At 45.0% G+C, this 26,637-nt stretch overlaps 1 protein-coding gene across 2 annotated transcripts in view; it reads left to right on the top strand.

Annotated features, from left to right (window-relative positions):
- Positions 1-269: 269 nt before the first annotated feature.
- Positions 270-26,637, top strand: part of RAD54L (RAD54 like) — a 454,404-nt gene continuing 428,036 nt past the window's right edge. Inside the window, exon 1 of one of the 2 annotated variants that reach the window (XM_069642281.1) lies at positions 270-406. In XM_069642281.1, the coding sequence (XP_069498382.1) occupies positions 404-406 (3 nt within the window). In that variant the 5' untranslated portion in view covers positions 270-403. The remainder of the gene's footprint in view (positions 407-26,637) is intronic. The other variant, XM_069642283.1, reaches the window with a different exon arrangement.

Below are 26,637 nucleotides of genomic sequence, written 5' to 3'. Positions count from 1 at the left end.
TTAACCTTTTTTAACTATCCAATGCACAGTTTAATCTGTATTTTCGCATTCTTATTTTAAAGAAAGTAGAATTTGTAAAATGATATGCTAGATAAAAGCGTTAAGAGCGTTAAGAGCGTTAAGAGGTATGAACGATGCATATTGCCTGCACTATAAGATGGCCGTCGTAATATAAGTTATGAATGACAGTGTTTTCCCCAGAACTACGTTTCCCGGAAGCCAAAGCGCGCAAAGACCGGGAGAGTTTGATTGTGTTGTCCTGCTCTGCGCAGGCTTGCGCGCGCCTCGTTCAACATCAGGGAAGCGAATGCTACAGTAAACTCCTACCAAGGAAGAGGGGTCTGCCATGGAGACATGAGTCTCATCCAGGAGCAGCCCCTGGCAGTGGCTCTGCCGGGCTAACATGGTGAGTTTGCTGAGCGCGAATGCGAAGCCCTCGGGAGCATGGTGGCAGGGAGTGATGATAGTGTCACTGGACCAAGGAGATACTAGCCGATGCCCCATGTTACTGGACCCCACTTTTCCAGTCCCTGGCTTTCTTTTTAAAAATAATTGGGATCTAGGTTTTAATTCCAATGTGTACATTTTAATTTCATTAAACTATATTTGAACTTTATTAAAACTACAAATCGCTCTAATGCAGATTCTTCTTAAAACCCCTTTAAATGCTGAGCTCTAAGCAAACAATTTTAAAGTGCCAGATTGTCAGTTTTTAATATTTTAATAAAATATATTTTTGTATGGTATTTCATGACGGCATTTTACTGCTTAAAAGCACTGCTATAATAGCTGTAATTGCTCAATTTAAGAATACTAAATGTATTGCCCTTTTAAAGATGAAGGGCTAAGTCAGCACTGCCAGGATTCAAATTTGTGAGGTGCATGCAGTGGTCGAAGTGTACGAAAAGAAGTAGTGGAACTATGTTCATTACTGGCCTGCACCACTCCCCAGAGACCCCATCGCCGCGCCCCTGCCCATGCACAATAAAAACCCCAAAACACATCTGCCTGCTCTTTAAGGAAATGTCCTGTGCAGTGCACTGAAGTGCAAGTTTAAACTTCTTGCTACACTTTTGTTTTAAAACGAAACTGTTCCGGAACGGTTTCTTTTAAAAATAAAAGTATAGGAACAGTAAAACTTTATTAAAAGAAGTAGAGGAGCATAGCTCTCAACCATTTGTGCTGCAAAGGCGGGTGAAATCACCCGATTTTGTTTTTGGCGGGTGAGAGGCCCATTGGAATGAATGGGCGTGCATGAGGCTTGGCGGGTGATTCAGCCCTTTACAAGGCGGGTGACACCCGCCAAAAGCGTGTGAGTTGAGAGCTATGGAGGAGCACTGCTCCCGCCCACTTCGACCACTGGGTGCATGTTGATCCTAGCTTCAATCATGCGGGGAAAAAAAAAGAACAGCATTGTTGCGTTTCACACCCTGATCATTCTGGAAAGATAATTTTAGGGGTAAATGCAGAGTATGTCAATCACAAGCTTTATGCAGCTCCAAGGATATCTACGTTCTTAGCGATAATAATGTATGTGTAGTTCTTTTGCAATTTGTACTTTGAACATTTATATGTACAATTATTATTGCCCAACAGAAGTTGGTACTCCTTTATCAACCTCAGGATGAGTTGGCCCTGCTGGGAATTTGCAGCTGTGACCTGCAGACCACATACAGATCTCGGCAGCGAGTGCTTAACATGCTGAGCTATGTTACTGGCTTGTTGTTTTCTTCTTTGCGTACAGGGAATTTTATACCTTGTTTTCTCATTATAAATCTCGAGCTACAAGTCCAAAAATGCAAAGAATAAACAGAACAGGACAAACCCCCCAATATGGCCTTTTTTACTGTGATGTTTTCACCGCAGATATTTTGGCTGTTTTTTGGTTCTTTTTTAAAGGGGGGTTTATCCCCAATCCCCTTTCTAATCCACCGCCCCCCAAACCCCTAGCCAAACACACAACACAAAAGAAAACGCTTTTCTTACAAAAGAAAAAACTTTTGCGATGATGAAAACACCACAGTCAAACTACACAAGGTTGTGGGAGCCCCTCTACTGAGAACAAACATGGGTCAAATACCCTTTTCTATGGAATTTCTCCCACTGAGGAGTGTCTACAACCACGCTTTTGCTCACTACACTCTTCACAGATGAGAAATATGCATTTGCATATCGGTCTGGTCCCACCCACAAGGGCAGTCCAGCACCGAAATGCTGGGCAATTCTCCCCTGAACAAGAGTACCAAAAGCAACCCCTGACACGTGCTTTGGCCTTATTGTGCATCATTAAGGTGAAGCTGTGCCTCTCGAGGGGGTACAGCCCTGTAATGGACAAAACGTTCTTGACATACAGAGTAGGACCTGTGGCTGGGATTCAGGAAAGCAGGAGCAAAGGCCTGCAAACTAGTTGGGGAAGAGCAGTGAGTGCCACATTAGCTGACCGACTTATAGCAGACTTCCCCCCACCAGAATCAGTGACGCACTGCCATGCATGAGGGTAAGCTACACCGAAGTCAGTAGCTCATGGCCAGGAGCGAGGAGGAGCATGAGAATGAGCAGTCATTGGGAGGCACGTACTGAAGCGCTTGAGCCTCAGTGTTTTGGCATTCCTATTGAACTGGTTGCCAAGAAACAGACAGAAATAAGGCATACTAATGATGGAAGCTGGACTAAATAAACAAAAGAAGGTGGATGTACATTAAAAGTTTAATGATAAAGAGGAAAGCAAAACATTTATGCCAGTGGAAATGGAAGCAGTACACCACTGGAAAGCAAGAACGCAAGAAACAGAGTGGAAGGGGGAAAAAGAAAGAAGGAAACCAAGGTGAACGAAAAAACTCTCACTGTACACCCACCTTGTATGTTTCTTACCTGACCCAGAAGAACCAGCAATTCCTTGGGCAATCTCGGAAGAATACTGGAAACAAGTTAGGGGCAGTAGACCACTAAGGATTAACAGCTGAGAAACAAACTCCTACTATTCCCCCAAAGACCAAAATAGCAATACATTGTTGCTTCCATTGTAACTTCGATTCAAGGAAGCAAAACAAGAGGAAATTATAGAGGAATATGTCACAGCTCTGCACATTTGGAGCTGACACTACTACTGTCGAGCTAATCTGAGATCACATAATCATATGAACAACATGTCAATACAGATTTTCAACACATTTGTTATAGAAAGTCATGATTCTATTGATGACTCGGAGGCGAAGGGTTATGCTCAGTTCTACTCTTTACTTCTTGAGCAGCCAACAGTAACACCAAACTGACAAATGAACTACAATGTCCATGAAACGTATGCAAATTTGTTGTGTTCCACAGGTTTAACAATCCACGTGATCCCCACAGTCCAATCGCACAAGTCGACAATAAACATCCCCAACTTGCTTCTTTCCTCCTCTTTCTGAAGCTGGACGACAACTGAAACTTGTGTCCCAACCGGTAAACGCCTGAACTCTGACACCATCGATCACTCCTCATGAAGCCGCAAGTTTAGATTCTACATGTTGAAACATATATAACAGTAATGAAACAGCTCGTCCAGACCGGGTGGGCAATCGCAGATCTAAGTGACGTCTTCATTAATATAAACAATACATCAGTACATCAGTCAACATCATGTTATCATTCATACCACTACTAGCGATTTGAATGGGTGGAATAATCCTCCGCCTCAGAGTCTTCAATAGAATCATGACTTTCTATAATGTGTTGAAAATCTGTATTCTATGTCAAGACTCTAAGGCTCTGATTATGCTTGTTTGAACCTTACTTGCCACCAACGAAGACACATGATCTACTGGTCTAAAAGAACACATTTTAAACGTTGTTTCGTTTGATCAGTCTGCGCCTTCAAAATGTGCTCCAGGCATGCTCCGTAAATGCCATGACTACTTTAGTCGAGTGAGCACTAAACTGACCCACATCAATGCCTGTCTGGCCCATACACCATTTTACCCATCTTGCTGACGCCACCGCGTTGAATGGCTTATTCACCGCTATCAGCAATTGAGATTCTGCTATAGGCCTGAACTGCTCTTCCATGGTCTCGTACGCCTTCAGGCATCTGACTGGGTCGGTCCAGAAAAGCTGCATAATCTACTGTCCTAATACCTGTATTAGTCCTCTTTTCTATGTAAAATGAAACCCCCGTGGATCTTTCTATCAATTAAACACAACAAAGTAGTCAGTTTTGTCCAAAGAGCTTTTCTAGATAGTTGTTTGTTGTCTTGCCATGATTCGAACATTCTCAGTACTGCACTCACGTCCCTGAGCGTTTTATTTGGCATTCATACACAGCTTTATGGAAAGGTGATGGACTTTAATGGACTATTAACAGCATAATCACTATATATTAGACAAGGATAGTTGATTTATTTACTTAGATTTGTTTACTTGCTTTAGGTATCCGTTGCCTTAACTGTCTAGGCCACACCCCTTTTTTCTGTGTTTGTGATACATTCGGAACGTGCGATCACCAGAGCGCGCGCACCGAGGCAAGGACCGGAATGGACCACTTTGCCGCAGTGTTGTGTGCTCGTGTGTCCTTTACTTTTTCCAGTCTGCCCTCGGATTAACAAGATCCATGGTAATGCATTTTCTTGTCATTTCACTGCATTAATAAGTCACGGTTCGTTTCATATAACAAACGCATAGCAATTATGAAAGTGTTGGAAATTATGTTGCAGCGTCTGTATTCTCTAAAAACAGACATGCCAACTCATTTATTTTCACCGCAGACTAGGGGAGGGGAAGCAGCGAAGGGAGGCAGGGCTACGCGTATTTCGCATAAGGCCATTACTCTCATGCCAGTAACACGCTCCTCGTACATCCAAATATCTGATATTCGAAATTTCTTTCCAGATCATTTTCAGCCTGTATTCGACGCTGAAATGCATTCTGTGGATAAGTTGCAACACACTGATGAGTGCCCTAAAAATTCCTTGGCGCTTTCCAAAGTGCCTCGTGTAGATCTAATTAACAACAAGGGACTAGTCGTCTCGGATGACACATTACTAGGTACAACCTGGGCTTCTCCCTGCTTACCGCCGGCAGACATTCCCATTCATGGGGTGGTGGATGAAAGCCCGGATACTAGTCGTTTTATATCGGACATATCTATACATGCTAGTAATTATGCCCTTTCCAATATCTCTGAAGCATTAACTACTTCCACACCCAATGCGAATAGCACTATAGCTTCAGGGGATTCAGCCATATCTTATGTGCACCCAACTCCACGTCGAAATATAACTCCCTGAGTGGAGCCTCTACCAACCAGGTCATCCGACCAACCTTCCATGCTAGAAATCACCTTAGCAGCTGTCAACATGAAAATCCCAAGTCTCTTCAAGCTATTTGAAACATTAGAGACCAAGATAACACTACAATCCGAGTCAATTCAACATATTGTAGAGTGGATTGCGGTAGACAAAGAAGAACACGTGAGTGTATGATACACAATGAGAAGCATAATTTTAAGTATTCGACTCTCAACACAGCAGCTACCAGCGAGCGAGCTGTGGAGGGCCCCTTGCCAGCTGTTCCATTCTTTAAAAAAGTGATTGTTGTGGTAGAAGCTGAAGGGGGTGCTATAGATCTTTGTGAGTCACGATTCGCGCAAAAACAACTCTTGGATTAGTATTGACCCAGGTTTACAAGATAATATACTGGATGCAACACCATTGCCATCAAATGGTGTACTTTTTGATATATTTTCTAAAAGCAAAAAAAAAACTGTCTAAGCCAAAACAAATTGTGAAAGTGCGAAAGGCATGGCTAGGAAAAAAGCACACAACACAGAAAAATACAATAGAAGGTGAAAAGGTTGAACAACGGGATGCACTTCAAGAACAGCATGGGAATGCCGATAACAGCCATGATTTGCCTCAAGGAAATTATACTTTGACGCATGTTCCCTTGAATGAATTTCTGAAGGCATTAAATGAACGCCAGGTTGCTACTGAAATAGAAACCAATGGAACCACATGGCCGGCTGTAAGCATCCTGACAGAAGTCCCACACAAGAAGAACAGTGCTGGGGAAAAAGTCTAAAGGTAGGAATCCAACTAAAGGAGCAACTGACGATGTGTATCATGAACAATGTCGTCAACATCAGAAAAGAAGTTGAGGCTTACCTTAGTACGCAAAGAACAAATGAAAGCGTGGCTTAGAACTTACCGCTGAACAGAGCAGTGTCCCTCCCCTGCCAGTGTGCATGATCGAAGACATGTCATTAAACGATGGCATGACATTGACAAATAGCTCATAAAACCTAGAATTTGGTAAACGGCAAAAAGCAGCGAATTTTGTACCAATGAAATCGAAAGTGGCTCTGGTTAGTGCACAGGATCCATCACTTGCCCAAAGGAGACAAGATATTAGATGAGCAGTTGATGCATACATGAATGCCCAACACATAAATGCGACTGCCTCAATGCATTCACCATTGAAGATAGACATGGGTGCAGTCCCATCAGACAAACATGGCATGGGTGCGAAGCAACACATCACTGATGCTCGAAATTAAAAGCTCACAGAATTCTCACTCTACACAGCACTGCCAACAGGCTAGTTCTTCTGTCGATGTGAGGCAGGTAGAATTCACTGCCACACCAGTTAAAGGATTGAACCAACAGATTGCAATCCAGACCGCAAGGGACTCATCTGAGGAACACGCACGCATTGAATTATTAATGTCGTATCTGGATGCGTATTTTAAAAAGAATGATCTCATGAATACATCAGAGAGAATCTGCAAGCACAAATAACAATCTATCCAGAGAAACCAAAAGTGGTCAGGAAGACAGGACTGACTTAAGATCTTGTAAAGAATCCGGCACACAGGTATTGAATTCTAGACACCAACTCAATATGGAAAAATCATCGAACAATGCCAACACACCGATTACAACGAACTCAAGAACAAATCACAGAAGATTTTCACTTATATTGAAATGTCGCGTAGCTCCATATCTGAAATTCGACCTGTGCCGGACGAGCGTACTAAACATTTTTGGAGAAATTCCAGCATTAGAAGATATATCAACATCTGACATTGATTTTTATCTGATGAAGACCTTTCAATAGTACGTTTATGGATACCATCAAGGGTGGTGTTGAATGCTTTGTGGAAAGCCAAGATGGACCTATTCAAGTTAGGTTTTATCATAGCACAGGATCCCCATGCCAAAGGACAACTAGATGAACAAATAAATTCCAAGAACGAGTACGTAACTCAAATATATCAACAGAAGCAAGTACGAGACTTCATGTATGAAACAAAAGCATAACAATTAGTGTCTTGTACACAGAACATCAGCCTAGCGTCCTGGAACACTCGTGGACATTGCCATCTGCAAATGGAAAAAAGGTAACTGCATTGAGGACTACGACATAGTAGTGCTACAGGAAATCTGGCTGATAACCAATCCCATCTGGAATAATCATGATGTAGTACTGCTACCAGCAGTTAAGGGCTCTAGTGGTAGACCAACGTCAGGCTTACTGGTAGCTGTTAAGCAAAGCGGTGGCTTGACCATTGATTTATGGGTTGCACCAAACGACTTTTTACTAAAGGTAAAGATCAAATTACAAAATTCGGTCTTTACATTAATCAACATGTGCAGAAATCCAGCCGCCATCACAGATGATGCGTTTTATGACAAATTAATACAACTCTTGGACTTGATATTGGCGTCAAAAGATGTATCGGCTACTATACTTGTAGGTGACATCAATTTAAAGTGCATCTCTGACCGAAAAAATTTAAGATCTAAACAAGTTGAGAGCTGGGTCACGTTCATGGCTGACAGGAACTTCAGACTAGGGAATGGAGCCCTTCCAGGAGATGTACCCCCGCAAAATACTTGGCATCGTGGAATTATACGCAATATCATTGAATATATATATATATATATAATGACAATTTATTTGATCAACAAGTTCAAGATTGTGCAACAAGCAAATAGCGACCATCACTTGCTCTCTATGATATGGCCATGGCAATTACAACAGCCAACTAATACTCCTAACAAAATGAAGCAGAATATAATTGTCAACAATGCTAAGACTCGATTCAGATGGTCGGAGAAGACCTTATACATGTTGGAACATGATTTGGAAATTCAAGCAAAGACTAGTAGCCCATCTTATGTTACCGTTATTAATAAATATAGAACTGTATTCAGGAGAAATGATCTAAATGCATTTTGCCACAAACATCAAATTGATCCTGTAGTGAAACTTCGTAAAACTGAATCGAGACGAGAAATAAGAGCAACTCGATTACTTCTGACTAAAGACCAGTTTCCAGCTATTAGAAGAGCAAAGACCAAATTTAAAAACTGGATTTGAGGAAGAGCAGCGTTGTTGCAGACTCAGGAAAATAAAAGCACTGCAGAAATATGGTCATTATTAAATGATGCAGAACATGATAAACAAAATCTTTGTCAGATTAATGGTGTCATGGAGTGACAATGGATACATCACTTTCAGCACTTTATAGTGATAAAGGTCTTGCGAAATCAATCTATGCATTTCTAGAAGCCAGATCATGGGACTTAGAGTTCTCCCCAACACTTCTTGAAGATCTAATCAAGCCCTCAAGTAAATCCAGAGAGGCAGGTCCTGATGGCTTGAGCAACTTTGTTTAAAGCAAATCCAACCCTTTGGGAAAATATTCTTGACATAATCTTTAGATCTTATGTAATTAACAGAAGTCTACCTGATTCCCGGTGGAACTTAATAGTTGTACCCATATTCAAAAAGGGCGACAGATCTAATCCTAGTAATTACAGGCCTATCGCCATGTTGGATGCACCGGGCAAGATCTTCGCAAGGAAAGTTCTGAAGGAGTTTAATTCCTGGACAAAAACTTGTGAGAAACGTGAGCCTAATCAAACGGGGTTCATGCCTGGTATGGGTACATCAATCAATTTGACATGTATAAGTGCGATTAAAAGTCAAGCCTGAGCCAGCAAACAGCCATTATATCTGGCATTCGTTGATTTCAATGCCGCATTCGACTCAGTCTCGCGGTCTTAATGACCAAATTGTCCATAGCAAAATGTCCATCAACATTAAAAGATATTATTTTTGCACTACATTCAGAAAAATCAATACAGATTAGACTCGATGCAGAAGGACTACTCTCACCGGCGATTAAAACTGCCAGAGGCTTGAAACAGGGGTGCATAATGGCTTCAGCTCTGTTCAGCTTTTTTATTCACAACATCAAAGAGGTTTTCAGTAATCAGATAACGGATGCGCCAAAATTGGATGGGAGTTCCATAGCAGCATTGTTGTATGCAGATGACCTAGTGCTTTGTTCTAAAAGCCTGGTAGGTCTTCAAAACATATTAACTGTCTTGTCTCGATGCATTCAAGATAATAATCTAAGCATTAATTTGGAGAAAACCAAAATCCTCATGTACGCTCCAAAAAAGACATCTCATAACGTAATGCACTGGGCCATCCAGGAGGTTAAAATTGATGTTGTGAGTCAATACATTTACTTAGGTATGACTATTGACACCAGTCATTATAATCAAAGCCATATACTAAAATTGCAGCAAAAGTTGCGATAGTGATATCCCAAAATAAAATTATAATGAGAAAATATCAAAAGTTTACAATAATGCCGGCTTGGACCTACTATATCCAAAAATGCACTCTTGCACTGGATATGATTGAAGGTCATATATTTGACAAATTATAAGCCACTGGAGACGGATTTTACATTTACCACAGGGGGTACCGGTCACATGGATTTGCTATGAACTTGGTTTGATTTCGATTTCATTGGCTGCCCAGTATCGTTGGCGTTTGTGTGCTTTGTTTAGAAAGTGTCTTATGTGTAATGACTCAACCACTCTTTTGAACACGTTCTCATCATATTTGTTGTCATCCAATCGTGTATGTCCCAAAAGGTGGCTGCAGTATTTATGATACTCTAGTAACTGCAAACATTACTTTTGACCTTCTTGTCAGGAATCAGATGAAAGCCAAGTTACAAATGTTCCGAATCAATTGGATTCGGACAAGAGATCTCTGTTTAACTTGCAAACAGTTTGATGGAAATTGTTTGATTCATAAAAAATTCGAACAATTACATCAAATTTAGTTAAAAGTCCATCTTTGGCCATTCGTTCTGCAATTATGCGGTTGCGATTTAACTTATGGCTAACGAGGGCAGTTCTAGCTGACAGATGCTTAATCAAGGAGTCGGATAATATCTGTAGCTTCTGTCTACTTAAAAATGAGAAGGAAACCTTGTATCATTTAATCATTGAATGTCCAAATCTGGTCCCCCTTAGGAAAATACATTTTGCAAACAAGTATTGTTTTGTTGGTGGAAGTAAATCAGGATTTGCGATGGAAAATTGTTTCTGCTCACCTAATAGGAATAAGAATAGCCACTGTCAACTATTTGAATGCTTTAAAACGGTAAACTATCTGAATAGGAGTCAATCTAGGTCCCTATGACAGAGAGAAGAAATATTTTATATATGATTGTTTGAATGCCATATGGATTATTGACCAGTCATATCACAGTCAATTTTGTAAAGGTAAATTATGTTTTGTGACTCTTTGATGTGATTTTCTATTTTATTTTTTCTGTTTGATTTCATTGATTTGTATGTGGACAGAAGTGTACAATAATGGGGAAACAAATGCCTAGCCTAACTGGAACCTCAAGGGAGTGTTCTCTCGTGTCTACATGTATGTTTGTGTTTATATTTGTTTTGTTTTACATTTGAATTTTAATTTCCAATTGTATTTTTTTAAATATGTAAATTATGAATATTGTGAAATTATTTTATTTTTATATTAAGTATTATATTGGAAAAGTTGAATGATTCAACTATAAAGAATACAAAACAAAATGAGAATTTTTCGGAGTCTGAGGTCTCATACATCTAACTCCCTTCAATAACCTACAAACCAATGGGTGTACTCCCACAGGTTTCCCCTCGACATAATCATGACCGGCCAAGATTTCAATCTGTAGGTGTTAATCGTTCTGTACGTCTTGGCCTGCGCCGCTTGACTAGCCATAAAAATCACCACGTGAATTACATCTGTTAGAACGGGACACATTTCCTCTCTCCATGCACCAATTACTCCACTTAAGCCATGCAACTCTGTTAGCTTTCCTGGTCCCCGGGGTCCAGGATTCTCTGATGAATTTCTGAGCTGTTCCCGAAAGGCCCAGGATCTCTTGAAATCGCCCAGGCTATCAGGCTCAGATTCCATGATTGAACCAGCGAGTGATGCTCCCCTGTCGGTTCCAGCACTATGTCTTCTCTCTGGGGAAGTAAGATTGGTGTGTCATAAGTCATTTTCAGCAGGTCTGGAAACCAAGCCTGACCTCTCCAATTGGGGTTCACAAGAATCCCTCTTGCTTCCTGTCTTCTGACTTGCGCTAGCGTTCGTGCTATCATGGCAAATGGCAGGAACGCGTATTCCGTCGCTGCTCCCCAGACCTGGAGAAAGGTGCCTGTCGCTACTGCTTCTGTGTCTGGTCTCCAGCTAAGAAACCTGGAATGGCCCCGAAAAACTTTCCAGAGTTTACTTTTTAGCCCATCTCAGAGGAATATTTGTCTGAGATTCTGGGCAATCTTAAGTATACCATTTGTAGTGGTGATTGTCTGCCCGGTTATTACCGTTAAAGCCTGTAATTCACACTTTGGTGCCCCTGCTTACAAAATTCATCAATGCCTCCTTTAAGGAAAACCTTGTTCCAAGTAATATAAAACAAGCATGGCGCTCACCACTTATAAAAAAAAAAAAAAGCCCTCTATTGATCCCAGTATAGCGGGCAATTATCCCCCTATCACGAATGTTCCCTACCTGCTGAAGATCTTAGACAAGGTGGCTCATCTTCAGATTGAAGCTTTCCTGGCCGCCCATGACATCTTGGAGTCTAAACAATCTGGTTTCAAAAAGGCCCACAGTACAGAATCTACCCTTTTATAGTTCAAGACTAATATAATGCAAACTATGGCAGAAGGCAAATTCACAATGCTTATTTTCTTGGATCTCTCTGCCTCGTTTGATCTTGTGGATCACGCTATACTGGCAGAGAGATAACGGAAATTTTGTGCATTTCTCCAAACCAGCAATGGAGTGTGTTAAATCCTCCCTTGCAGGACGTAGCGCTAGGGTCTTTTCTGATAACCCAGTGTCTGAGGAGTTTACTGTCTTGTGCGGGGTCCCACTCGTGCGTGGCACCCACCCTTTTTAACATCTTTATGATCCCATTATTTGAACAACTGGATAAACTTGGTGTGGTGTACGCAAACTATGCAGATGACACACAGTGTCTTGAGCCCATGACTGGTGATTACACGCGTGATCTTGTCTTGCTTAACGCCATTTACAAAATGTTCCAATCATGGATGCAAGTGAATAAGCTGGCCCTTAATAGTTCCAAGACCGAACATTTGATTTTGGGCACTGCAACGCAGTTGAAGAAGCTTAATGCTAAATATTAATCTCTAAAAATTGCTCATTGCAATATTAAAACCCAGAATAAGGTCAAGACACTGGGTGTGATCTTGGATCAGGAATTGACCATGAAAAAGCAGGTTAATTATCTTGTCTCCAGCACATGCTATCTATCATCTTAAGCTTTTGGCTCAGCTGCGGCCGTTTGTCTTCAGTATATTGTGCTGCAGTGGCTCGTGCCATTATCGGAGCCAAGATTGATTATTGTTCCCGTTTTCTGCTTGGTATTTCAAAACAGGAATTGACCCGGTTGCAGGTGATCCAAAATAATGCTGTGCACATTGTGGTAGGGTTGCAAAGGAGATATCATGTTACAACGGCTAGAAAAGCATTACATTGGCTTCTTATTCATAGCGTATCAACCTTCGTGTGATGTGTATTGTGCGTGATTGTATCTCAGGGCAAGCTCCTAAGTATTTGGCCAGCCTTATCTCGCCCCTCTCGGGACACAGAGTACTGAGGTAAAACAATACTGGTTTACTAGAGACTCCGAGAGCACATTTGTCTTATGTGGAGTATAGATCATTTCCACATGCTGCTCCATGTCTGTGCAACCTACTGCCGCTTTAGCACCGCAGGGGGGCGTCTGCACTCCTGCTGTCTACATGGCAGAGGAGAGGCACAGAGCACCCCAGCCAAGATTCTCTATTGTTGGTAGCAGTGGACGAGCAATCGAGGCTTAGCTCTCAGGAGGTGATGCGGACTGGTTCTTAAGTACAGTGTAGTCCACAAGCACCCACAAAGGAATGTCCACACACTGTTAGTGAAAACAGTCTTTATATAAATAAGCTTCACGTTATGTACACAATCACAATAACACATTTTGTGCTCTGTTAACTAAAATGGTAAATATATACAGTTTCTAGGTGGAACCACGATTACTCTGATTCCATTAAAATGCATCAACTGTACTCAGTTCAAATAGCATACGAAACAATACAGCAAAAGATATCAACCACAGACTTAGGAGGAAAATAGGTTGGTTAAAACAATAGGCAGAATACTGGCCCCGTTACCTAGACACTGCTCTGTGTGAGGATCCCCCCCACCCCAACCTGGGCAACCTGTATATGAAGATGTAATACAAGCCCAGTCCATATATCGTCTATTAGTCTGATCTCCTCCTATAAAAGTTCTACTGTCCCAGAGTACCTGGTTTCGTAGAGTTCTTCGGTGAGTCGTCCACGGGCCCTTCTTGAGTGCACTCCCTTAAGGCAGGAGTGACGGGTCATCGAGATTCCGTGAAGAAAAAGGGTGAACACTGTTTTTGTGGCAGCAGCTTCGGTTCTTGCAGTGCTTGTTGACGATTGGTCAAAAACGTCCTGCAAGCTGAGGCTTGCGGTGCACCTTGACGAGTGTTTGTTGCTGCACAGAGTCAATGTAGAAATTTGTCCCAGCAAGGGCGGCGGGTCGCCTGGCTGGCTTCAGTAGTTGTCGGCATCTCTGAGGTCTTCGGGTGGTGGGAAACCCACCGGCGGATTCTCCTCCTCGGTCGGCGGCGGCCTTGACTTTCTCCGGCAGGACGAAAGCTGTCAACGGTGATGAGCATGGGAGTCGTTGAATCAAATGATCTTAGGCAAAGGGAACATTGCGGCTCTGGTCGGCGACAACGGTGGATGGTGAACGGTTGTCCGGTGCTCGTCTACATTCTCCTCAGCAGTCCCCTTCTCCTGTCGGCAACATTTCGTAGGTCTGTCTACAAGGGAACTTTGGCAAAGATCAGCTGGTGTACGATTGTCCATCTTAGCTCGGGAAGAGGTTTCCTAGCCAGGTCCTCTCTTGGATCAGTTCTTTGAAGGATGAGCAGCTTTCAGATTAGTGACGGACAGCAGCAGCAGTTCTTCTTCCTCCAGTGGGCTTCAAGGTTAAGCATCAAGTAACAACTTCCGATTCTGAACGATTTCCATCAGTGAGAGGCCCGCAGATATACTGTTGATCTCCCATTCACTCTGCTGGGTCACACTCAGGCAACCAATTGTTTGGCTGCCTGCCTGAATGCCCTTCCAATCGGGCTCCCAGTGCATTCAGACCATTCTTCTCCATCCAGACACTCACAACACGTAATCTGGATTCGGACAAGCACCCAACCATTTAGCACTCCACACTGCATTCGTACCAGTTTCAGGCAGGGCTGTCTCAGTCATTGTCATACACCAGATACTAGACACCCATAACACGGAATGTGTATTCGTCACACGGTCCATTCACCCAGCTCCCACCCCATGGGCGTACCCACAACATACTGTCATTGGGAAGGCTCCAGTCGGTCTGGCCTGGACTTCCCCCACAATACCATATATGGCACTTCCACCCAACAGCCAGTCAGGGGGCAGGGACAGAGACAGGGCTTCCCGGACTTCACGAAACAAGGTAACAGGCGATGGAAAGCAAGAGGCCACAGGGGCCATCTTGTCTCCATCAGGCATCCACGTATTCCAATGACAGGGCCTGTGCATACCAAAATGGAGGCTGCTCAGGGCACCTGTCAATTCAGCACAGAGCTGGCACCAGCCCGTACCCTGCTCTGTGGGCCACACACAGGATAAAACCATACAGTAGGAGTACAGGGTTGTACTCCCACCCATGGGTGCCGGGAATCCCAAGGGTCTGTTCACCAAACCAAAGAGAGGAAGAGCTGCACTGCTAGGAGTCCCACATGAGCTCCTGTGCGGAAAACAAGACGGAACACATGATAAAAAGCAATAAAGGACAAGAATACAGAGGCCCTGTCCCTCCGATGCATTTCTAGCATCACACGCTAGAACTGAGGTCATGTACCAACTTACATCTTTTTAAAAGCAGATTGAAAACCCATCTGTTTGAGTAAACGCCTCTCAATAATCGGACTCTTCTTGTCCCTATGACTTATTCTTACGTTTTCTGCTTTTAACGGATTCTCACTGTTGTGTGTTTTTGTGTCCTCTTGGCACTACCATGCCTTCGGGCCGTCCTTAGCGTGTTTATAAATAATGTAAATGAATAACTATAGACTGTTTACTTCAGTCTCGAAGCTAACTGGTCCGTCTGACATGGACCTCTCTGTCGCATGATCTCCTGGAAGACTGACTCCTCCAGCTTCCATCACTCGCCTTGTGTTCCAGTCGGCAATCTGGTTCATTTCTCCCGGCAGATGCTCTGCCATTACGCTGACTCCTTTCTGGAAGCATAAATGCCAAAAGTCCTTGGCTATCTCTTTCAGCATTCTGGGTTTCGTCCCCCCTAGTTGGTTGATGTACTTGTCTGCAGAGACATTGTCCTTCTTGAGCAGGATGGCGCATCTCGCCCCTTCCCAATCCAACAGTGAACTGCGAAGGATCCTGCTAGGAGTTCGAGGCAATTGATTTGGAGGGCTAGTTCCTCCTCTGACCACCTGCCCCCGGTCGACTGATCGCCGCATCTGGCTCCCCAGCCCCAGTGGCTGGCGTCCGACTCTATCACGAGGTCCGGGGAAGAGCCAGATATTGCCCTGCCATTCCAAGCTTCCATGTGGTGATGCCCCCACTGTAGTTCTTTCCTCGCTTCCTGTGAGATGTGGACCTTCTGTTTGTATGATAGTCCCTGTCTGGTATAGTCCCTGACTGATATGTTCTATCTTTAAATGCTGCAACGCCCGGTTGTGCCGCTGGCCTGGAAAGAGGGCTTGAATTGAGGATGACAGTTGGCCTACCAGTCTGGCTATCCCTTTCCATAATTTTCTTTATCTAACGGTAGGCTGAGTGTGCCTTTCACAGATTCCACAATAAATCCCAAGAATTCCATCGACTGGGACGGGAGTCAGTCTGATTTCTCCCAGTTGATCAAGAACCCTAGTTGCTGTAACAATTCTGTCGTCATCCTGTCTTGTCTTGAGATCATTTCCCTGTCCTGGCACATTATGCATATATCGTCCAGGTAGATAATCAATCTGATCCCCTGTCTCTGAGGTGCCTAATCACTGGTTTCATCAGTTTGGTAAAGCACCAGGGGGCTGAGGCTCGTATGAACGGTATTTCTGCCCCTTCTAGAGGAACTGCAGCAGCTGCTGCTGACTTTGATGAATGGGGACTGTCGGGTAAGCATCCCTGAGATCGATCCACGCAAGCTAATCCCCCTTTCGTAGTATGTCCCTCAGTAGGTGAATTCCTTCAATCCTGAAGTGCCTGTATGCCAAGAATGAATTCAGTGCTCTCATGTTGATCACTGGCCTGACCTTGCGTCTGCCCTTCACTAGTAACAAGTTGATTAAGAATCCCTCTTGGTTCCCGATAGCCGGGCCGATGGCTTTTTTTTTTTGTCTCAGCTGCTACCTCACTGTAGTGCCTAGTCCTCTCTGTTGAACTTAATCTGCCTGGGCGAAGCTCTTGTACTGGTTTCTGCCAGAATTTTAAGTGAAAACCCTGAATTCTCTGTGGAACCCAGGGGCCTGAGGATAGCTCTAAACATCTTTGCATATGCAGTGCTACTCTCCCTCCCACCGGAAGAATCCCTGCTTTTATTGCGCCTGCCAGAGCTCCCTTTTGTCTCACCTGCACCGTTTGGCTGCTGTTGCCTATGCCCCCGCCTCTCCCCCACTCTCCCCCCTTGATGGGAAGAAGGGTTTGGCCCGTCGGTCCTCCTGCTCTCTCCAGTGTGCTCTATGACCGGAGGGCCTGTACTAGGGGTACCGGCTGGCCAAGCGACCTTTGCCTCTGCCGGCCTTGTCAAAAAACCTTTTCCCATCTTCAGGGAGGCCTGTGCTTTGTCCAGCGTGGTGTACATGCTGGCAAACTTCGCCATGTTCTTGATAAAGGTCTCATCAAATAGCTTGCCCTTGGCTGCTGCACTGTTTCTGATGGAGCCAGTTCCCCCTAGCTTAGAATCTATTTTCATGAGAATAGACCTTCTCTCTGTAGCGATGGAGCTATTCACATTGCCCAGGAGACATATTGCCCTTTGAGCCCAGCCAGAGAGGACCTCTGGATCGATGACCTCTTTCCTCTGTTTAGCCTCCTCTGCCAGTTGCCATATTTTCGGATGCCAACCACGTCCAGTAGTTTGTCCTGGCACGACCACCATGAGCAATCCATGCCTTTCTTGATGTCCTTGCCATGCCTTCCCATGAAGGTCAGCATAAGGTCAACAATTTCGGTTGTCTCTGCTACCTCGTCTGGAACTCTGGGCCTGGGGCATTCCGCTCTCATCTTCCTCCTGGCATCCTTAATCAGGGGGGCTCTAAGTTGCCTTTTCAGTTAAGCTGTAATGTTTTCCTTTCTGCACTAAGGCATCCGGGTCGAATTTGTCACCATGAGGCTTTTTGATCACAAGTTTGCCTCTCTTGCCCCTGGGCCCTCTGCCGGCACTCGATGAGGAGGCTTCCGACTCTTGCGAGCTCTGCTTGTCTGACTCCGCTGCTCATGCAGTCATGAGCTATCTTGGCCATATCTGGCCCTTGCCCTTGCCTTTCTTTTGTCACCTTTGCTCTTATGTGGTCTGGGCGCTATGAACCCTGCAGGTCTTTTTCCTTTTTCCTTCTTCCCCCTTTGCCTCTGCGAGCTTAGGTCCTCTATTCTGCTATGCCTGCGTGAAAGCCACAAGGTCTTCCATAATGCCCCACTCTTCGCGCATGGGTCCCTGCCAGCACTCAGGACTTTCTGTACTGCCTGGCTCATTCCAATGCCACTTGCATGTTGGCATTCTGAGTGCTCCTCGGAGTATCTGCTCATGATAATGCCTGTGCTGGGTTCTGTATCTCTATGCAGTTTGCCTGGGATGCCCCTGTCAATTTTACTTTTTATTTGTAGCTAGGCAGGTCTATTCCAGCTTCAACAGTATTGCCTGGGATTGTGCCCGTCAACATAAGGAGCCTCCCCTCCTCTCTTGGGCCTCTTGCCTTTTTTCATGCAGCTTCTATGGCATTTTGCTTTTCTTGGGACTGTGCCCATCTGCGCACTCCTTCACTGAGCCATCACTTTCACTGTGTATATATATCTCAATATTGTTTATATGGGTTAAATGCTGTTTGTTCTGGAGTAGTTGGTCTGGGGAGCCAAAAGTAGCTCCTGGTAGTTGTTGAGCTAACCAGGCTCTTCTATGCCACAGGTAGGAGTTAAATAGCTCTCAGCTCCCCTCAATTTCGAACCCTGCCGTGGAGACACAATACCCTGAGTGGTTCATGCTGTGAATTGGTTGCCTGAAGGGGTACGCACACCGGTACTTATTGAAGGAAGGAGCGATATTCCTCTGCGTTTCAAAGATCAAAGTGGGGGAAGAAGTGGAGTGTTTTGGTGGATGGGAAGATCATTGAGACTTTAGAATCCAGAGTGAGTGAGGTCCTATATAGTTGCACAGGGCAGAAGTCAAGTTGTCACACAAGGGTACAAGCCTAAGGTGGAGTCAGCTGCAGAGTCTTTTGGTCATTGTCAGAGAAGGTTCTCTCTCCTGTTCCTGCTGCAGACCCCTGTTACTGAGAGACTTGCTAGTCCTACCTCTATTGCTACCATCACTGTCTTCAAAATACCCAGCGGGCCGTGGAGTCGGCTGCAGGGTCTTTTGGTCTTTGGGCTCTGCGGCGCTGCTCCTCGAACTAGCAAACCAGTGAAGGTACACCCACTGCTGGTTTCTACGAGGCTCACCAGGTTTCTTTGTGACCTCATCTACAGCGCTTCAGAGGCACCCAGAGGCAACCAGAGCCCCCGCCTCCTAGTTGTGTGTCTGAGCAATGCTCCATCGGCAGCTCTCGCACAGAATAGAACAGCACTGTGCCTTTGAAAATCGTAAGTTCTGCTATTGGCAGTACTGAGCTATGCTTCAGCTCCCCTGTACATACTCCAACTATTGTGAGACCTGATCCTGCTGATGTGCTGATTACCCTTTCCGCTCCACCCTTTAGTGAGTACAGGACCACGGCAACTGCCGAAACAACAATCTTGCTCTCTATTCCTGACTGATTCTCCCCCGCTACCCCCCTTTTCCCCATGTCTCTGGAAGGCTGATGGCAACCGCTGAAATAACTTACCTTTCTATCCTCCTGAATCGAGATCCCTTTCGTGTCTCTCCCGCCTTCCATCTGTCTCTGCGGCGCCGCTGCCGCACCCTCGTATCATTTCCTCTGCGACCTTGACGCGGCTCCCGTCCATACCATAGATTGCAGACTCTACCAGGCACTTAAACTACACTTATCAGATTCATACAAATCCGTTATCCAAATACCAGAAAACGGATCACTGAGAACTTCAGGAACCCACCAAAAAGCAACTAAGTTCAATGTCCACTTTCATACTACGCTAATCCCATAGGCGTCTACAAGAAAGAAAGAAAAAGCAATACTTGCGAAATTATCCTGGCTACAAACACATAGATCGCTTAAAACTTCTCAACCACTAGAAATCGAACCAACCAGAGAAGCAGTCAAAGTTGCAGGGCTCTCTATGGACATTACCGAAATTGAATCAATCATGACAAATGTAGAAAAATGAAAGAAACTTTTCGGAACCTTAACCGGCAAACATCAACCAAACCTAACCTCAACTCCATGCACAAAACCAACAAATCGGCACAAACCCTTAATAACCCATCCCAAAATTGAGCAGCAAAACTTGGATTCCTGTGTCGCGACCATTGCCAAATCACTCCTACGACTCAGATGAATCATATCATATACTCCAGATCTACAACCAAAAAAACAACAACCCCCTCATTACTTCCAAAACTTACACAAGATAAAAACACAAACACAGCACGGAAGAATTCTGCTCGGATGACCAGAACAACCCGAGAATACCCACCACCATGTTGGACCTACAAAATATGCTGAGCTCTGTAATATCACAATCAATGATACCTTTTCTCAAACTTCAAGAAAATATGAAAGACACTATTCGGGACCAAGCCACTCTACTTGCTATGATTCACTCCAAACAAACTTGTACAGAAAATGTCATCACAACTATTGAATCCCGCTTGAACTTTGAGGCAGAACAGTCCAACCGATGGCAGCAAATACTACCGTAAATCACAAGAGGAGACCGCCAAGAAAAATCCCAGCTAACATCTGACGTTCTCTCCCTCCTGACAGTGCACCACCAACACCAAATGCTAACTTTCTCTGGACCAAGCACTGAACAATCCAAACCAGCCCCTCTGATCCCGCACTTAGGTCAAGACATTGTAAACCCGATTTTACCACTTCCATAATCCTCCTCAAAAGAAGCCATTGCCAACTTCTCCATTGTCCTACCAACAACCTCAAATCTGTCCATCAAGAACTCCACAGATCAGATCTTCTCCAAAGGGAAGAAAGCATCCGACAACACAATGGAAACTTCGGAAAAACCAATAAGAAGCAAACGGGTTCAAGAGCCTTTCTACGCACTGTGAAAAACACAGAAGAATCTAACGCCCCACCAAAAAACAAAAGCAAAACCCCTTGCTCCACAATCAAACCAAAACCCACAGCCCGAACTGACAATGCCTCCTGGAAAGAAGACACTGACTGCATTACCAGATGATCCCACACCCACCACCGAAGACCTTCTCAATCTAACTATCCACGTAGATCCACAAATTCCAGACACATCACCTCCTCCACATCCAACAACAGCCTCGAGCTTTATAATCATTGGCGAATATTCCTCCTTTTGGCTCAACATAGCTACGAAGAAATTTCGGATGCATCTCTGAGCATCATGACAATAACAATAGGTGCAACAGATTCTGTAACCTATGAGCAGATTTCAAATGACACACTGGGGCTTTCAACCAGCAGCCACACGGATGATAGCTGTACCTTTCCTTCTTTTGTCAACCCACTACGACAAAATCGGCTCTATACAATCTGCATCGAATACATCTTCAACAGGCCCAGATGCTCTGATTCTAAACAGAACAAATGTCTTGCATCTATTTTGAGTAATACCACAGCTTGCCCAGATATCCTCAAAGGACATAAATCTTTTAATCTTCAAAGACGATAGCAGTTTAGATAAAATCGACATAGAGCTGCGGGATCTGAGCAACCTAAAACTGATACTATCAATGCACACTCAACTCAGAAAGCTAGGTTTCAACTGCTGGTCTACCATAGACGGTATCACAACTGAACCAGGTAACTCCAGTTCAACTAGCTCTGAACTGCTCCAGCGTTACCAAGACTAGATGAAAAACCAGCATCTAGCTCTCAGAGCACCTACAGACAGCTGCCAAAGCAATCGTCTAACCAGCATCGTACACAACACATGGAACGGTTTAACAGCTACCAGCGACCATTCAGAAGGGAATACGACAACGAATCCTCATATATTCAGAAAATTCCCTAACTTGCGATTCATAACCATCAATTAACCCAGGTGTCACATGGTCATTATGCTCATGGAACACCCGAAGACCCTTCAAAACTTTGTTCTAAAAGATGCGGACAAGCTTAACTACCAATGGATCTTGATACCCTTCAAAAAACCGAGTCGAACAACATCCCTGAAACAACATCGGCACACACATAATGATGAAACAGCCGAAAGGAAAAAACTCCTAAGAAAGTCATTACGTCAACTGAACAAACTCGAAACAGCGAAGAAAGTAAAACAGTATTCGAACTGGAGAAAATCCCCCAAAAAATCATAAAAGAATTGGACGCTGAAAACATTATGAAGACATACAAGTCCCACAATGCGAGACAACTGTGGAAATTACTAAACAACAACTCTCAGATTCAACATAAATTGACGGCCAACGTCCCTCAAAAAGCCTGGACTCTCCACTTTTCTTATATGTACAAAGCTCGGTCCGTGCAAGCAACTGACAAGAGCACTCCTATCAAAACAAAATGGCAAGTAAACGCAGATCACGATGACTTCATGTTGGTGATCAAAAAACTAAACGCCTCAAGCACCCGGGCCTGACGGCACTTCCAATGCAGTCATCAAAGAAGACCCTTCCACATGGGCAATGTTTATGTGCAACCTTCTAGATCTGATACACACAACCAAATTCCAACTTCCTGGAGGACCGTGATAATTATTCCAATACACAAACAAGGAGCCCGAGATGACCCAGCGAAGTTTCACCCGATCGCTCTACTCGATCCCCAAGGAAAACTGTGTGCACCAATCCTCCTAAAGCACTTGACCATCTGGGCAACTGACACAGGTAGATTTTCCACCAGACAAACTGGCTTCACTGCAAATATTGGAACCAACATCAATCTAATACTGTTAAATCTAATCAAACACGAGGCCATCAAAAACCATACCACCGTACACACGGCCTTCATTGATTTACACATGGCATTTGATGCCATATCAAGGGAAAAACTTTGGATCAAACTGAAAACATGGAATTGCCCGACATCCTAGAACCTATCAAACTATTATATTCTAAAACATCAATCAAGGTCAGACTATCGAAAGAAGGGTCAACTACAGAATCCATCAACACCCATAATGGACTAAAACAAGGATGCCCACTGGCTGCAACCTTATACAATCTCTTTATGGCAGATATCGAGGAACACATATTCAGCACTACAGCGAATCCACCAAAGATAAACTCCATCCCAGCCTAAGGAAGGGGCCATGCAAGCCATTAGCGAAGCCAAAACACCAGCCAACAAAGTGGAAGTTGGGTAGTTCCTGGGCCTATTACAGTAAATTGGCCAAGAACTTCAATGAAATCCTGATGTTGCAGAAGGTTGCATGATTCGAGTGGTCTGAGGAGTGTGAACAAGCAGTGGAATAAATTAAAGAAGGTATTTGCTCAACGTCAGAGCTGTGAGGCTTTGTGCTGGGAGAACCTACAATAGTGACCGTGGATCGGAGGGCTAAATAGTTATCGGAGGTGCTATATCAAAAATTGAACGGTCACAAACCAATTGTTGGTCTTGCCTTATGTACAGTCACAGAAACTGTAGCTAAGTATTCAGAGTTTGTGCAAGCGTTTTTAGCATGTGTGTGTGTGTGTGTGTGTGTGTCTTAGTGGAGGTATTGTCAGTCAAGGGCATGCTGAAGGCAACCCCTCGGTATGCAAGGTTGAGCTTCAGAACTCAAGAGCTTAGTTTCAGAGTAGAACACGTGCCAGGGGTTAAAAATAGAATTGCTGATTTCTTGTCTTGCATGCTGATGGAGAATTCAAGAAGTGTGGATACGGAAACTGAGGAGGTAGCTGCCAGTGTTTATTAACCTTGACGGGGACGATTTCAAAACAAGAATGGGAAGAACAGTTAGGATAAGACCAAGTGTTGGCCAAGGCGAGAAATTGGGTTATTGATGGATGGTCCGAAAAGAAGTTTGTAGCGAAAGAGAAAGAGTGTGTTGGGTTTTCTGGGAAATCAAGAAGGAGCTCTCTGTTGATGGAATGCCATTGCTTCAAGGACATTTGTTGATACCCCCTATGTCCTTGTGTGAAAGACAAGAGTAGACCCCCCCCCCCCAAGCCATCACAGGCACTACGAAAGTATCAGGGGGGGAGGGGGGAGAAAGGTGTTGGTGGCTAGGAGTGGATTATATGGTCAGTGAGTGTTGGCCATGCAACAACTCGGATAAGAGTATCAAAGTGTGCAAACAAGCATAGTATATATTCCAGGGGTGGGAGTGAGTAGGAATTCATGTTAGGGGTCTTCGTTTATTGGGGCCAAATATCATAACCTCAAATAGAGATCTCTTCCTCTCATGAAACAAAACAGAGATGCACCTCATTGAGTATGGCCCTCACCATCACCATCACCATCCAATCTAACTATCCACGTAGATCCACAAATTCCTCCTGGTTATGGTGGATGCTTATATGAAGTGGCCGTCGGTAAAGATTTTTGACTCGCACAACAGTGAGGATGTGGTTGAATTCCTAGAACAAATCTTTAGAAGAGAAGGGTATACCGCGACAATATCAAATGATGATGGGCCTCAATTCAAGCGTAAGCAAATACGTGCACATTCAACATTCAAAAAGGAATGGATCTAAGTGGAAGTGTACAGCAAATGAACAACCTGAAACACATGGGCTGATGGATAGATTTAGTAGAGGCAGTTGAGTTGGCAAGGAGAAATAGGATAGATGTGGTCCTTGCATTGGAAGAAATGATTTGGATGGTGATGGTGAGGGCCATACTCAATGAAATAACAGCTGCATCTCTGTTTTATTTCATGAGAGGAAGAGATCTCTATTCGAGATTGTACCCATGTTGGGTGAACGTTACGTTTGGGAGTAACGAAATCGCATTGAAGGAAATGCATGAGAAGCTTATAGAGAAGCAAGATAAAGAAGTGGACAGGGTTTCAGAATGTAGGGGAAATGCCATTGAGAAAAGGGAGTTAGCAAAGATTTAGTTTAGTAAAGGCAGGATGATGGCCATGGGCACATCCAAATGTGAAAGTGATGGAAATATTCATTAAGGCCTTGAGAATAGAAGATGGATCTATTTCGAATTTGGATAGTGTATGAATGCACAATGGTGAGAGAGGCCTGATAGCAAAGTCCTAAATGTGAGTGGCGGTGTTAGAAGACATGCGTTTGGGTGAGGATATTTGGCAAAATAAGGTGAGATGCGGATATCGAGGATGTGGTATGAGAGCAGGTGACTGGGGAAGATGTTGCCAGAAGGGGTGACCAGAAGAGAATTGTCATCTCCAAGACTGGTGTGTAAGTTGCCTGCCTGCTATCATGATTTTAAGATTTGACAGGGTGGGATTCCAAGATGGCAGCAGGTGAGATGAGACGCGCGTAGAGGTCTCTCCCGCCAGGCCGCTGGACAATAAGCACCATACACAAGCATTGCGTGCGCTAACTCGGAGCAGCAACTCCATATGCTCCCTGGGGGCCCCTGAGTGCGGCACGGCGTGGGAAATTCGAGCCGCGGTCAGCGGTGTGGGAGCCTGCAGCGGGGAGCGAGAGGTGGGACGGTTGCGCCCGCTGGTCTGCAGGGCGGAGCAGGGTGAGCTGCACCGGGAGGAAGCGTGTCAAAGAGGGACGCAGTGGAAGCCCCCCCCTCCACCAGGGAGAGGGGGATATAATACGATTCGGAGACCGGCAACGCTCCAGAAACGAGGAAGAGCAGTGCAACCTCACGGGCAGTGGTGTCGGCCAGCCCCGCGTGGCGCTGCATCAGTCCTGGGCGCCAAGGCACAGCGGAAGGCCCCCTGTCGCCTCCAGTGAGGAGATACGCTTTGGTGACAGGCGTTGCAGAGACCTCAGGAACGTGGAGGAGCTGCGTGACCGCTCAGGCAGCGAGGCTGCCGGATCTGGGAGGCGCTGCATCAGTTTCGGGCGCCGAGGCTCAGCGGGTGGCCGTCGGCTGCCTCCAGTGAAGAGAGCTAGGCCAGAGGTGAGCGCGGAGCGGGGGGCTCCAGGAGAAATCAGTAAATACGAGGCCAGGTCCGGTGGAGGGGGGTGGTGGAGCCCATTCCCCCATCGCTGGGCCGCGCACGGAGCACAGGCATGCGGGTGGAGGCGGGTGCTCTCAGACGAGGAGAATATCAGCAGATTTCACTCCCGCTGGGGAGTCCACATTAAGCACAAGCAGAGTGACAGCAGAGGGTCGCGGCAGCCACGGGTGAGTGCTGCCCCTGCAGTAAAGGGTGCCGCAGTAATAAGCTGCGGCCTGGGAGTCGCTGTCGTCCGGTTTTGTTACTGACTGCATGGCATGAGGGAGTCTTAACGCGGGATCAGAGGAAGACCAGCTGGACCCATAAGGCGGTCTGAGTGTCACCAAAGTAGGGGAGGCAGTCAGGATCTGGACATTGGGAGAGCAGCGGCCCATCATACAACGTAGTGGACAGCAACGTGGCCCCGACTGATCCCCTCTCGACGGGTCAGGGATCTGTCACGGGTGAGCAAAGGAGAGACCTCAAGTGGGGGGGGACCCGTCGGCCGAAGCTGGGCTCAGTGGAAGGAGAGCTCCTGCCCCAAGGGGGCATACTTGAGCGGTAAGAGACACCGCAAGGCGTGCCAGGGAGGATTGGGCAAGCAAAACTCTGAGGAATGTGAGGGGTCCCCCTCGGTGAAAGAAGCAATACAGCAAGAGAGGATCTCGATAACCCAGATCTGGATGTCTAAGAACAAAGGAAAGGGAGGCCCCTCTGGGTCGCACTCCTCCTCTTCAACACAGGACCCGAGCCTGGTTAAGATGTGGGCGGTGGACACTGTGAGCTCCCAGCACGGGACGGCACAAGCAAAGAG

The sequence above is a fragment of the Ambystoma mexicanum genome, chromosome 1q (assembly GCF_040938575.1).
Source record: "Ambystoma mexicanum isolate Mex_15411 chromosome 1q, UKY_AmexF1_1, whole genome shotgun sequence".
Lineage (NCBI taxonomy): Eukaryota > Metazoa > Chordata > Amphibia > Caudata > Ambystomatidae > Ambystoma > Ambystoma mexicanum.
The sequence above is the reverse complement of the archived record's forward strand: the minus strand, read 5'-3'. Positions and strand labels throughout refer to the sequence as shown.